General features: G+C 44.3%; 1 protein-coding gene across 6 annotated transcripts; it reads right to left on the bottom strand.

Moving 5' to 3' along the window:
- Nucleotides 1-2,159: 2,159 nt before the first annotated feature.
- On the bottom strand, nucleotides 2,160-11,584 carry LOC130843008 (zinc finger protein 416-like). 6 transcript variants are annotated; one of them, XM_057719679.1, is made up of 6 exons: nucleotides 11,345-11,575; nucleotides 9,224-9,262; nucleotides 8,696-8,804; nucleotides 8,487-8,581; nucleotides 7,037-7,163; nucleotides 2,160-5,713 (listed from the first exon to the last, which is right to left on the bottom strand). In XM_057719679.1, the coding sequence occupies exons 5-6, from the start codon at nucleotides 7,068-7,070 to the stop codon at nucleotides 4,335-4,337; spliced, it is 1,413 nt and encodes a 470-aa protein (XP_057575662.1). In that variant the 5' UTR covers nucleotides 7,071-7,163; nucleotides 8,487-8,581; nucleotides 8,696-8,804; nucleotides 9,224-9,262; nucleotides 11,345-11,575; the 3' UTR covers nucleotides 2,160-4,334. The 6 variants fall into 6 exon arrangements, with proteins under 6 accessions (XP_057575662.1, XP_057575660.1, XP_057575661.1 ...); XM_057719677.1 differs by lacking the exon at nucleotides 8,696-8,804; XM_057719678.1 differs by lacking the exon at nucleotides 8,696-8,804 and having other exon boundaries at nucleotides 11,478-11,554.
- Nucleotides 11,585-11,914: the final 330 nt, after the last annotated feature.

The raw sequence follows: 11,914 nt of genomic DNA, 5'->3' as shown, positions 1-11,914 counted from the left end.
GAAAATATTGCCTTTTCAATCTCACATGTGTGTTTGTCACAAGTCTAAACTCATAACTGTTAACAGAGGTTGAACCGTTGAAAGGGTTGCAAACTTGTAAACAGTGAATTGAACTTATCTTACACAGCAACAAAAAAAGGGTAACTTCTTGTTTGCCTGCCTTTAAGGGAGAGCTCTAGTTGTCAGGCAGTCTCCTCAAAAGAAGCCAGGTCAGGTCTTGTATGAGTTTTTTGGGAAGTCTGGTATTCAGGAACCTGCAGACTTTCAGAAATAGGTTTGATTGAAACCTATCCTTAAAGGAGAGCGAATTATCACACGTCATTTCCTGCCAAGATGGCTTGTGACCTTTGAACCTTCAAAGCCCGTGTACAAAGCGGACATCTTATCCCGGAGACAAAGGTTTGGGATTCTGTGATCCCATCTCCTCAATGAGAACTGATTTATCAAGTCACCTGAAATTGCAGCAACAGTGAATGCCCAGGGAGCTGAAATTATCTCTGAAAAATACTTGAAATAAATATTACAGAAAGTTATTAACAATGATTATGTATTCAATGAAATTGGGGAAAATATTTCTAAAGAAACGTGTCTGTTACAGGTGAAAGAAAGTTAAAGAAAGTTAAGATCTCAGTGGCTACAGTTTTATTACAGTGAAAGGATACAGATGAAAAGCAGTAAAGCAAGATGGCACAATAGGACGGAGTCCAGGAGGGACCACGGTGCCAGCTTCTCATGCCCTGTCACTTAAGTCTCACAGCATTCATGTGTGACAATATGGAGTATACTGCAAGCTGGGGAACCTCACACAAGACTTGGTGTTATCCAGGTTTTATTTCTGAAATTACTCTCTAGCTTCTCTGAATGTCAAACTGCTACAGAGACCTAAGGCCCTCCCACCATAAATCACAGTATTAGCATAAACTGCCTAGCATGACCCAAGGACCCAGGTAGATAAAGACAATTTTATTAGGGAATGCATCAAGGGCTTAGAGGTTGTCTCACAAGAGTTGGGCAAGTAAGTGCCAAACATTTATTTGGAATGAATACAGATTGGACAGCCCAGGCCTGTGATGTCATCCTTTACACAAGTCAAGTAGAAATACTCAAAATTGTCCCTTCCTAATTCTTGTACTACATTTTACTATAACCTATGTTCTAATGTTATTTATTGGTATCTGTGTAATGGAAACAGAATATAATGGTTCTACTAATTCACATCTTCCCAAGTCCACACTGGGTGACCTTGAAACCATGCCCCACAGGGTTAACAGAAGCTGGTGAGGAACAGAAATCCTTGAGTTTGTCTTGCAGAAACACGGATAAGGGAAGAACTTATCAAAACCCCTCTGCTTGTAAACTGCCTTCACTGATTAAGCTCACTTTGCTGTTTTTTTTTCTCTTTAGTTGCATATGCTTCAAGCTTCACATGGCCTAGGTGGTATCACAAGACTCCTTAATGACCCCTGTAGATTACACCTCTGACATGTGAGTCACTAAAGTAAAGGGAGCCCCAGTTGTTTTTAGGAACTTGGAGTCAACTCTTGTCCAGTTTGAGCTGGTTAAGATGGATGGGAACTACCAACCCCTAAAATTGTGCCTGTACTGGTATCCGATGACTGTCCCTTTGACATCAGATGGCCAAAAACACCACCCTTGGATCATACAAAGTGACTCCATTTCTGAGCATGCATCCCATGAAGAAGCAGATACGTACACACACACTGATTACCTCACCTTTTCCCACCCCCATCATCTTTTCCCACACCTAAGACCACCGTGTGTCTTTATCCCATAAGTAACTCAAGGACTGCACCTCCAAGGAGGAGGATCTCAGACTTGTTCTCCTGTCTCCTCCCTTGGCTGTCTTGTCAATGAATTTTTTCTCTCCTGCAAACCCTGGTTGTCTCAGTGTTTGGCTTGTGCACCTCTGGAAATGTTACCTGGTTTGCTAAGAACCTCATATTCACAGCTTGAAATCGCCAGTTGAGTATTTGTACCAGGGAAATCGCAGACGCTACAACTAAGGGTCAATTCATAGATTACTTGTCTAGACTTAAGAAAGTAACAGAGAATAAGTTAAAAATGAGGACTATATATGTTGGGAATAGCACAAACATTCATTCCACCAGCAAAGTAACTTTTAGAAAAGTCAAGTTCTAACACATTTCTTTTATTGTCATCTTATTTATACAAAAGGAATATCAGCCAACATTCACTACCAATTGGCAAATAACTATTACAAACATTTTAGCAAAGAAGATATACAGTTGGCAAATGAACACATTAAAAATGTTCAACATGATGAACCATTAGAGAACTGTAATCAAACCATAGTGAGATAACTCTACACACTTTAAAAACAGGTAATATTTAATATACCAACCAAGTACACGTGAGGAATATAGGGAGTCTTGAATGCTCCCATACCACTCGTAGGAATGCAAAAGGGTACAGTCTTTTAGACTATGAAACCTTATAGTCACATAAATGGTCCAGTGGTTAGGACTCTGCGATTTCACCACTGAAGGCCCAGGTTCAATCCCTGATTGGGGAACTAAGATCCCACAAGCCTTGTGGCATGGGGAAAAGAGGAGAAAAAACAACAACAACAAAATATTCACACCTGCAGCTTGGATGCTTAAGATAATTATGCACCATGAAAGAAAAAGGCAAGTACAAAAACAAACACATTAAGATTCCAATGGTATTAAAATTCTAGAAAACATTAACTACTTAAATGTGAAAGGAAGTCAATAGGAATTGCCTGGGAGCCCACTGAGAGATGTCAGAAGGTAGATATGGGACTGATGGATGTTTGTTATTTAATGATGGTTCTGTGATTTTACACGTACTAAAACTTACCAAGCTGTACACTTTGAATATATTCAGTTCAGTGCATACCAACTATATAGCTGGATTAAGTTTTAATAAAAATTGGCTTCACATAAAAATCTGAATCTCCTTTTTGGAAAAGTAGAATTCTAGAAACAAACATGTTAACCCCATCACCTCTCCTTTCTCACGGGAGGGATTCTCTCATAGTAGCAATAACGATTGGTGAGCAGCAAAAGGTGTTTCCACTTGAGTTATCCAGCTGTGCCTGGGTCATAAAAATCACATGCCTGAACTACAGGATTCCCACTCTCTTTCCTCATTTTTTTTCGTACTGTGCAGCAATGGCTTTGAGATAAACAATTTGGAGATACTATGGGATCCTAAAACCTTTATTCAGTGTGACACTGACTGGGGCTTCAGAAAGAAACAGCTCTGTACCTCCTGAGAATTCCTGCAAAAACTTTACCCAAATGGCCACAGTCACTGAAAATTTGTGGATGCAACTTTGACTTGTTTTTTTTTTTACTTTCCTAAAAATCTCAAATTAGAACAATTAAAAAAAAAATAGGAATACAGTTGCTTTACTGGATGCAACTTTAGAAAAGACCCATCCCCTCATTTGCTAAACTCCCTATTAATTCCCTGAGTGTTTCTGTACCAAATATGGTTCCCACCTGATGTCTGTAACGTAACACTCAGCAACACCAGCCTACCACGTTGTGAACATTACTGCACACAGCTCTCTTCCAGCTGGACCTAGAGAACTTCTTCTCTTGAACAGTACTGGGGGCACAATGTGACAGCCCATGTGAAAAAGAGAACTCACACTGTTCCAAAAGTCACTGCTGATTCTCACAACTGTCCTCATCTCAGGGTGATGTCAGGACCCTCCAAAAATTCTGATATCTGAGTCCCACAGAGCCCTACAGTCCACCCCAAGAGGCCTTGGACAACAATTTAAGTTAAACCAAAACTGGAGTGAAAACTATTCTCTGCCATGATACTATCCTCACTGAGGTATATGAAGTTCCCAAACAGGGGACAAAGAACTAGAAAAATCCATCCTGAGCATGACATGAGACAGTACCACTGAAGAGAGTAAACCTCTGTGAGCCACCGGCAGAACCTACATTGGGTCACCTTGGTCAAAGCTGGTTAAGTCCATGTCCTAGTCAGGTGGACACAAGAGAATGGTAACACCCAAGAGCTCAGGCTACTCAGGCTTCCCTCTGCAGGATGCGAAAGCAGAGGGCTACCTACCCTGATCACACTGAGGTGAACACCACTTGGTATAGGTAAGATGATTTTTACCACAGAAACTCACACTGACGTTAGTCTGGCAAGGGGCCTGGGAGGTCAGAAAGTACAGCATAGCTCCTTAAAAGCTTCCTGTGAACCTGGCACTCATAGACAATCTCCACACTAGGGCCATGCAGATGGATGGCATCAACTTCCAGTGGAGGACTCCCTCACAGAGCCTATTCAGGATGACATATTAACTAGGGAGACAGCTCATTCACTGCTCTCCTCTCATTTGAAGGCCTTTCTCCAGTATGAACTTTCTGGTGACAAAAGAGGTTAGACCTTCGGCTGAAAGCTTTCCTACATTCACTGCACTCATAGGGTCTATCTGGGCTGTGAAGTTTCTGGTGCTCAGTCAGAGCAGACCTTTGACTGAAGACCTTTCCACATTTGCTGCACTCAAGAGGCCTTTCTGTGGTGTGAACTTTTCGGTGTTGAGTAAGTTGGGTGCTTTGGCTAAAGAATTCTCCACATTCAATGCACTCATATGGTCTTTCTCCAGTGTGAATTCTCTGGTGTTGAGTGAGGCCAAAGCTTTGGCTGAAAAGTTTCCCACATTCAATGCATTTATAAGGCCTTGCTCCAGTGTGAACTCTCTGGTGCTTAATGAGAGTAGAGCTTTGGCTAAAAAGTTTCCCACATTCACTACATTCATATGGCCTTTCACCAGTGTGGATTCTCTGATGTTTAATGAGGCTGGGACTTTGGTTAAAGAATTTCCCACATTCACCACACTCATAAGGCCTTGTGCCTGTGTGAACTCGCCGGTGTTTAATTAGGTTGGAGTTGGATGTAAAGAATTTTCCACATTCATTGCATTTATAAGGCCGTGATCCACTGTGAATCCTCTGATGTTCACTGAGGCTGGAGCTTTGGCTAAAGAACTTCCCACATTCACTACACTCATAAGGCCTTTCTCCAGTGTGAATTCGCTGGTGCCGAACAAGTGTGGGTTTGTTGCTAAAAGCTTTCCCACACTCACTGCACTCAAAAGGCCTTTCTCCAGTGTGGACTCTCTGGTGCTGAACTAGTATGTGTTTATAGCTGAAGGTTTTCCCACAGTCACTGCATTCATAAGGCCTCTCGCCAGTGTGGACTCTCTGGTGCTGAGCAAGCCTGTACTTCCGGCAGAAGGCTTTCCCACATTCGTGGCACTTATAGAGCCTTTGTCCATTGTGAGAGGCCTCCACACACTGGGTGTCCTTTTGTGGAGTGACTAGGTGCTGGAGAAGGCCAGAGCTACCAGGGAAATCCTTCCCAGCCTCCTGCCCTGTGAACAACTTCTCAGATGCATGGACTGTGTGGCTCCTCACAAAGGCCTTCCCCACGTCTCTTCTAAACAGTTTCTCTCCACTGTGCTGGTGAAATTTCACACCTGACCCACACAGTGCCTGGCCAGGGTTTGTTTCAAGGTCCTCAGCTAGACCCAAAGAACCTTCTAAGTCCAGTCTACACCTCTCCCAAGGACAGGCTTTCTGGGTGGACAGACCTGCCTTTGAAGTATTTATTTGTGGCACTTCTACAGAAACATTCTGCTCAGAAGGTGTTTCCTTGTCCTCTGCTTCACACCAACAACCTGAAAGCAGAGAAATACAGGTGACCTTCATGTAGATTTTGGTAGAAGGAGGCAGCCCCATCACAAATATCTGTCTGACATTCCAAGAAATAAATCCATGGGACTGCTATCAGGACAAGGGAGCTGGGGGCAGGTTAAGAAAGGGCTGCTGTGCAGGACTGGGCCTCTCCACGTCACAGAACAGGGATGACTCACCAGACAAGACACAAGGATGGGATGGAGCACACAGAGGAGCTGCAGTCCACAACTCACTCCTCCAGGAATGGTTTTCACCAGAGCCTTGGCTGCTGGTGACACATGTGTGCTGTGTGGAAAGGTGTGGCGAGACCCAGGAAAATCCAACTGTCACTGAGTAGCAGGTGTTCAAGGACTATTTTGAGGATAGGTGGGGAACTCATGAAACATTAACTGTAGGCCAATACTGGAGAGCACAGCAGAGTGAGGATGGAGAGGACCAATGAGGAGTGGAAGACAGAGAGGTGAGGGATAATCCTGGGTTGGAAGTCAGAGTAGATATGACAGAAGGAGCACAGTGTCAAGAATGTGCAGGAAAGATTGAAATGAGGTACAGTCATTGCCCTTGGCCCCAAAACAGTGTTGGGCACAGGGCATGTTCCTGATATGACTTGAATCCAGCCATGATATCACTTCCTCCCCCTGATGCCAATCACCAGAGCCAGGCCCACTTTGAGCCCCTCATGCTGTGCCTGGAGTCATTCCACTCTGTCATGTACCCAGGATTCTCCTCCCAGCTCCAGCTGGACAACATGGGACCTAGAAAATGCAAGTCCTAAGGGAAAGACAGGACAGGTGAGCAGTCAGTACTGGCCCATGAGGGCAATCAATTCTGAAACAATCTCAGGAAAAAAAAACAGTATTACATATAGAAACTTTGAGGAGGGTATCATAGAAATAGCCAGGTGGACCCCACAAATAGTGACATTGGGTTCAAACAATTCCTGGTACAGTCAGGCCCCAGGAAATAACAGCCAGAAAAGGACAAAACCTGGAGTACAGAGGGGGCATGGGTCTATAGAGTCAACTTAGCAGGGAGTGGCTGAGACTAATGGAACCCACTGGACTACTTCCAACTCATTTGACAGAGAAAACCTTCACTGAAAAAACTTCAGAGCACCCAGCATAGGGGCTACTTGTGAAAGGAGGTCATATATACACTCAGCCTTTGCACCTACAGCATGTATGACAAGGAAGCAGTAACAGAGACGTGCCTACTGTCTACCCATGAAAAGAAGAGACTTGCCCTTGGAAAAAGCAGAAGGCAGAGACCTTCCCAGGATTCTGGACCAGGTGTGAGGGCCTTACCCAATGAGGCAACAAGTGCAAAGGTCTCCAGCATGACATCGCGGTACAGGAGTCTCTGGGCCTCATCAAGAAACCTCCATTCCTCCTGGGAAAAGTACACAGCCACGTCCTCAAAGGTCACAGAGCCCTGTGATGATGGGGATAGATGTGTCCATAAGCAGCCTCTCCCCCCAGGATCCCATAAGCACCACTAATCCCAGCCCATACAAACTCTGGGTTCATCATCCTCCCCAGCACCCTAACTTAAAAGGTAGTGGTACCCAAGAGCTCTTCGTGCTTCCTTGATCACTAGGTCCACCCTCAGCAGCAACGAGCAGGTGGACAAATGCCATGTAAGCTGTGGGACTGGTATGCAGGGCCCCCTCCCTCTACTGCAAGACAACAGCCTAAGCATCCCCAGGATCTCGTCTCCCAGACACAAACCAACTTAGCCCCATCCTCCTCTCTCGCGTGCTTTTTTAAATTTCTATCATCCTGTCTTGTTTCTCTTTTTTTCCCCCAAAATTAATTTTATTATTTATTTATTTTTATTTTTGGCTGCATTGGGTCTTCGTTGCTGCACACGGGCTTTCTCTAGTTACAGAGAGTGGGGGCTACTCTTCGTTGCAGTGCATGGGCTTCTCATTGTGGTGGCTTCTCTTGTTGCAGAGCATGGGCTCCAGGTGTGTGGCCTTCAGTAGTTGCAGCACACAGGCTCAGTAGTTGTCGCTCACAGGTTCTAGAGCACAGGCTCAATAGTTGTGGTGCATGGGCTTGGTTGCTCCATGGCATGTGGGATCTTCCCCAACCAGGGCTTGAACCAGTGTCCCCTGTATTGGCAGGCGGATTCCCAACTGCGCCACTAGGAAAGCCCCCATCCTCTTCTCTTAAACTCCCGGTATGCGGGCCCTGGGGCAATTTGGTCACACACCTCCCCACATGCATATTACTCACTGGATAACTCCTCATACATCTGATCCCCATCACCCCCACCCGGCTCACAAAACTGGCATGTCTCCTCACATATGCTTCTGCACATGGCATCAGAAAGTGCTTGCCAATGCAACATGATCCCACCATACCCCAATTCTCCACTGGCAGCTCCCCAGCCCTGTTCTGAAGGCCTCCCCACCAGGCCTTGTTCCTATCTCCAACCTCAGTGACCTCACGCAGATCTAAATACCCCTGGTCTGGTTCTTCCATGCTATGTCTCTTCACCAATTAGAACCTTATCCATGTAGCACTCACTGTAAATCCACATGCATTTGATGCACCTAAGGTAACCTCATCTGACACTGTTACAGACACTCTCCAAGTTCCACCACAAAAGCCCGGTGAGCGCACAGGAGAAATAACAACAGCTTAACTTTGCTATCAGTTCACCTCCATTTCTGCTTTCCACCTACATCAATTTCACAGCTACGTCCCCATGAAAACCTGGGTCACCTGCTGGACTTTCCCTAGCCCCTACCTTCCCAGTGATGACCAGTCCTCCTCGAGTGTCTTTGTGACATCTGCAGCCCACCTCTCCTCCTTTGTCTCATCTCAGCTGATGGCACTTCCACACTTACAAATGCAAAAGGAAAAAAGTCTGTGGAGTCATGTGTTACCCCTCCGCTTCAGAAAGTCTGGTCAGCCCCTACTTTAAACGCAAATCCAGAATCCAAGTATTTCTCCTACCTTCACATCCACCACTCTGTCCAGCCACAACCAGTGCTCATCTGGATGACTGCAACAGCCTCCTTGATTATCTCCTTGTCTCTCCCCCAGGCTGTTCTGCACTCTGCACCTAGGGGTAGCCTTTTAAGTCCTAAGTGAGATCACTTTTCTCCTCTGTTCCAAATATTCCATGGCTGCTATCACTCTCAGAACAGACTTCTCAGAGTACCATCTAAGTACAACTTCTTAAGAGTATCATTCTAGGCCTGACTCCAGCCCCCTTGCTCTCTGTCCTCACCAAACATTAACAGAGACCTAGAAGCCCTAGAACACTCCCATCTCAATCTCATCCCCAAGAATTTGTACATACTAACCCCTGTACCTAAAACAACCTTTCACATCTAGTCCACTGGTTGCCAAAAATGGCAATGTCTCCACGTAACCTCTGGCCTGGACTTAGAAACCTGGGCTGAGGGTTTCTCTAGGGTCTCCAGACACCAAGGCCAGGAAGAGTGGCAGCAAAAGACTTTCAGGACACCTGACACTCACCAGTGCAGGGTCCATTAGTGGTTCTGCTGAACGTGGAACCTGTGGGAAGAGTAGGGCCACGTAACTAATTCCCATCAGCAACACAGACAAAAAAGATTAATGAATGAACCATTCAATATTTCAGGCAAAGACAAATGCTCAAGGGAAAAATAAAGCATGTAAAAGAGGGCAGAAAATGTTATGGAGTTATGCCATAAAGTCATGTGGATGCCTTGAGAAAAGGCTGTCCAGAAGTGGGACAAACAAGTGAAAAGCCTCTCTATCAGAGTCATGCCTGGTGTGTTTGAGTAGCATCCATGAGGATAGCATGACTAGAGCCCAGTGAGCCAGAAGAATAAGGGATCGTGTTGGCAAGGAAATGGTTGTCACAGGTCATATAGCACTATTATAGCCCTAAGTCACAAATACCAAAATTTAGTCTCATTTTATGTACAGATCTGTTTCTGACACATCTGTTTGATTCCCTTTTTCTGTCTGTCCCTTGCCAATAATACATTTTTCTCTTCCCATAGCTTGTAGTTGGCCCTAATAGGCAGCCAGGAGTTCTTATACTTCCTTTTCAAAATTTACTCTCGTTATATTTAAAATTGTTTTATATAAAACCCCAGCTTACATAATCCATAGGTTAAATTCTGATTTGAAGTTATAACATTATACAGTATAATTCAAGAATATGTACTTTTAATATTTATCCATATTCTTTGATGTTAAATTTTCCACAAATATTCAGACAGATTATCTGTAATTTCCTACATGCTATTCTCGCCTGTGGTAGAGAACAGAACCACCATTTACGGTCTATGCGTTCAAAATGAATCTCTGGTAAAGGAGTTCTTCCTAGAATCAGTGACAGTGCTTGGCCTCCAGCACTTGGGGATAACTGGACCCCGTTTTAGACTCTTTAAATTTAAGAGAAAGGAAACAAGCTACAGGACCTGACCTCTATTCCATCCTTATTATAGAAATGTGGAAATATCTTCTTGACTTCTTAACATCCTGTCAGGGTTTCAAAGCATTATAACTTTTTATCCTTACAATGATTCCTTTTGGCCCTCTTAAAAATATTTTAACAAAATATCTTAATCGTTTTCTCTTACAAGATCACCAGAGAAAAATGATTTAATGGTAAAATAAAAATTACTGAAAGAGCACAATCTCTTAAAACACAAAAACCCTCTATATGTGTGTGTGTAGACTGTAACACAGTAAGTTTATGTAAGGCATGAGTGTGCGTCAAAATATAACTATGAAATAGTTTACCAATAAAGAGCTTAAAAAAGAAAAAAAATAGTTTAAATATAATAATTTCATTCAAAGAATTAAGTTAAAATTAGTACCACGGAGCAAAACAAGATCAATAATTGGAAATGTTAACTTAAATACAATAAAAATTTTAACATATAAACTGGACAAATGTGAGCTTTATATACTCCGTAAAGCACAGCAAGTATGGCTACAGCACCAATCTCTATAGATACAGAAAGCAAACAACAACAACAAAAAAACAAAAAGCAAAAAAAAATTAAAACACCCCCCAAACAAAAAATCATAGACAAAGAAAAGCCTTCAACAGCAGAATTTATAGACATGTTACTAATATATTCATATATATAGAATACTGCACAAAAATGGATACCCTGCATGAAAAATATGCGTAAAGTCACACCATACCATGCAAATGAAGAAAAACACATCATACTTATATGATACCATTCATTAACTTTTAAAACAAACGACCGAAATGAAACTACAGCCATCGAATATTTTCCACATAGCTGGCAAAATTATCAGGAAAAGCAAGAAAACGCTTACTTTAAATAACAGACAATACTTTAATTTTGGGGGGATAATTGTTTTGAAGGACCCCACAGGTGGCTACGGGGGTTGCATTTTTTGACCTCCGCGATTAACGGATATTAACTTTAGAGCCGCTTGTTCAACTGCACGTGTAAATTCTGTGCAATTTTTCGCCAAGCAGGTCATATTTTAAAATTCGGAAAACCAAGGTCTGGGGGCACGAATAAATATAAACATAGGACACTCGTAAGAAAAAACTGGTAAGAAGAGAAACACTGCAGAATGAGAAGAGTTGGGGGAGGGCCCAGAGGGCGCAGGATTAACCTGAATAGGACCGAGGAGCGCAGCCGCCGGCAAAGGAGTCTGTGTGCGAAGGTGGGGCCCGGGCACGGCTGCCCCTGTCCGGGCCCGAGACAGCGTCAGGCCGGATGGCGCCCACGCCGAGCCTCAGACCCACCTCAGAGCAGCCTGCACAGCGCCCTCCCCGCTCCCTGGCCTCGGGCCGGCCGGGCGCCCCAAACCTCACCACCTCTGAGCGGATACGACTTTAGAAAATGTCGCCGGCTTCCCACGCCTGAAGGCCTGCCCAAACGCCGTCCTCTAGAACGGAAGGGCCTCTGTTCGAGTCTTCATTGGTCCACTGCCCCTGACGCGCGGGCAATGCCTTCCGGGTAATGTAGTTCACAACGCTCCCGACCCCAGCAAGGAGTTGTGCCTCCTGCAGCCAGGGAAGTGTCCAGACTCACCCGAGGGGTTGCTGGGAAGTTCAGAGTCCGTGAGGACCCGGCGGGGTGTTACGGTTCTTAAAGGGGACGCACCCAGATTTCCTTGAAACGTGGTCTGTGGTGATCACAGAGAGGTAGAGTGACATTAACATTTCAGATGTTCCCCAAA

This window comes from Hippopotamus amphibius, unplaced genomic scaffold (genome assembly GCF_030028045.1).
Source record: "Hippopotamus amphibius kiboko isolate mHipAmp2 unplaced genomic scaffold, mHipAmp2.hap2 H_1, whole genome shotgun sequence".
Classification (NCBI taxonomy): domain Eukaryota; kingdom Metazoa; phylum Chordata; class Mammalia; order Artiodactyla; family Hippopotamidae; genus Hippopotamus; species Hippopotamus amphibius.
This window is presented reverse-complemented; position numbering and strand designations above follow the sequence as displayed.

Coding starts and splice junctions, on each gene's coding strand:
- LOC130843008 (XM_057719676.1), bottom strand. Junction 5,714..7,036: donor TGCACTTGTTGCCTCATTGG/GTAAGGCCCTCA, acceptor CTCTGCTTTCAG/GTTGTTGGTGTGAAGCAGAG.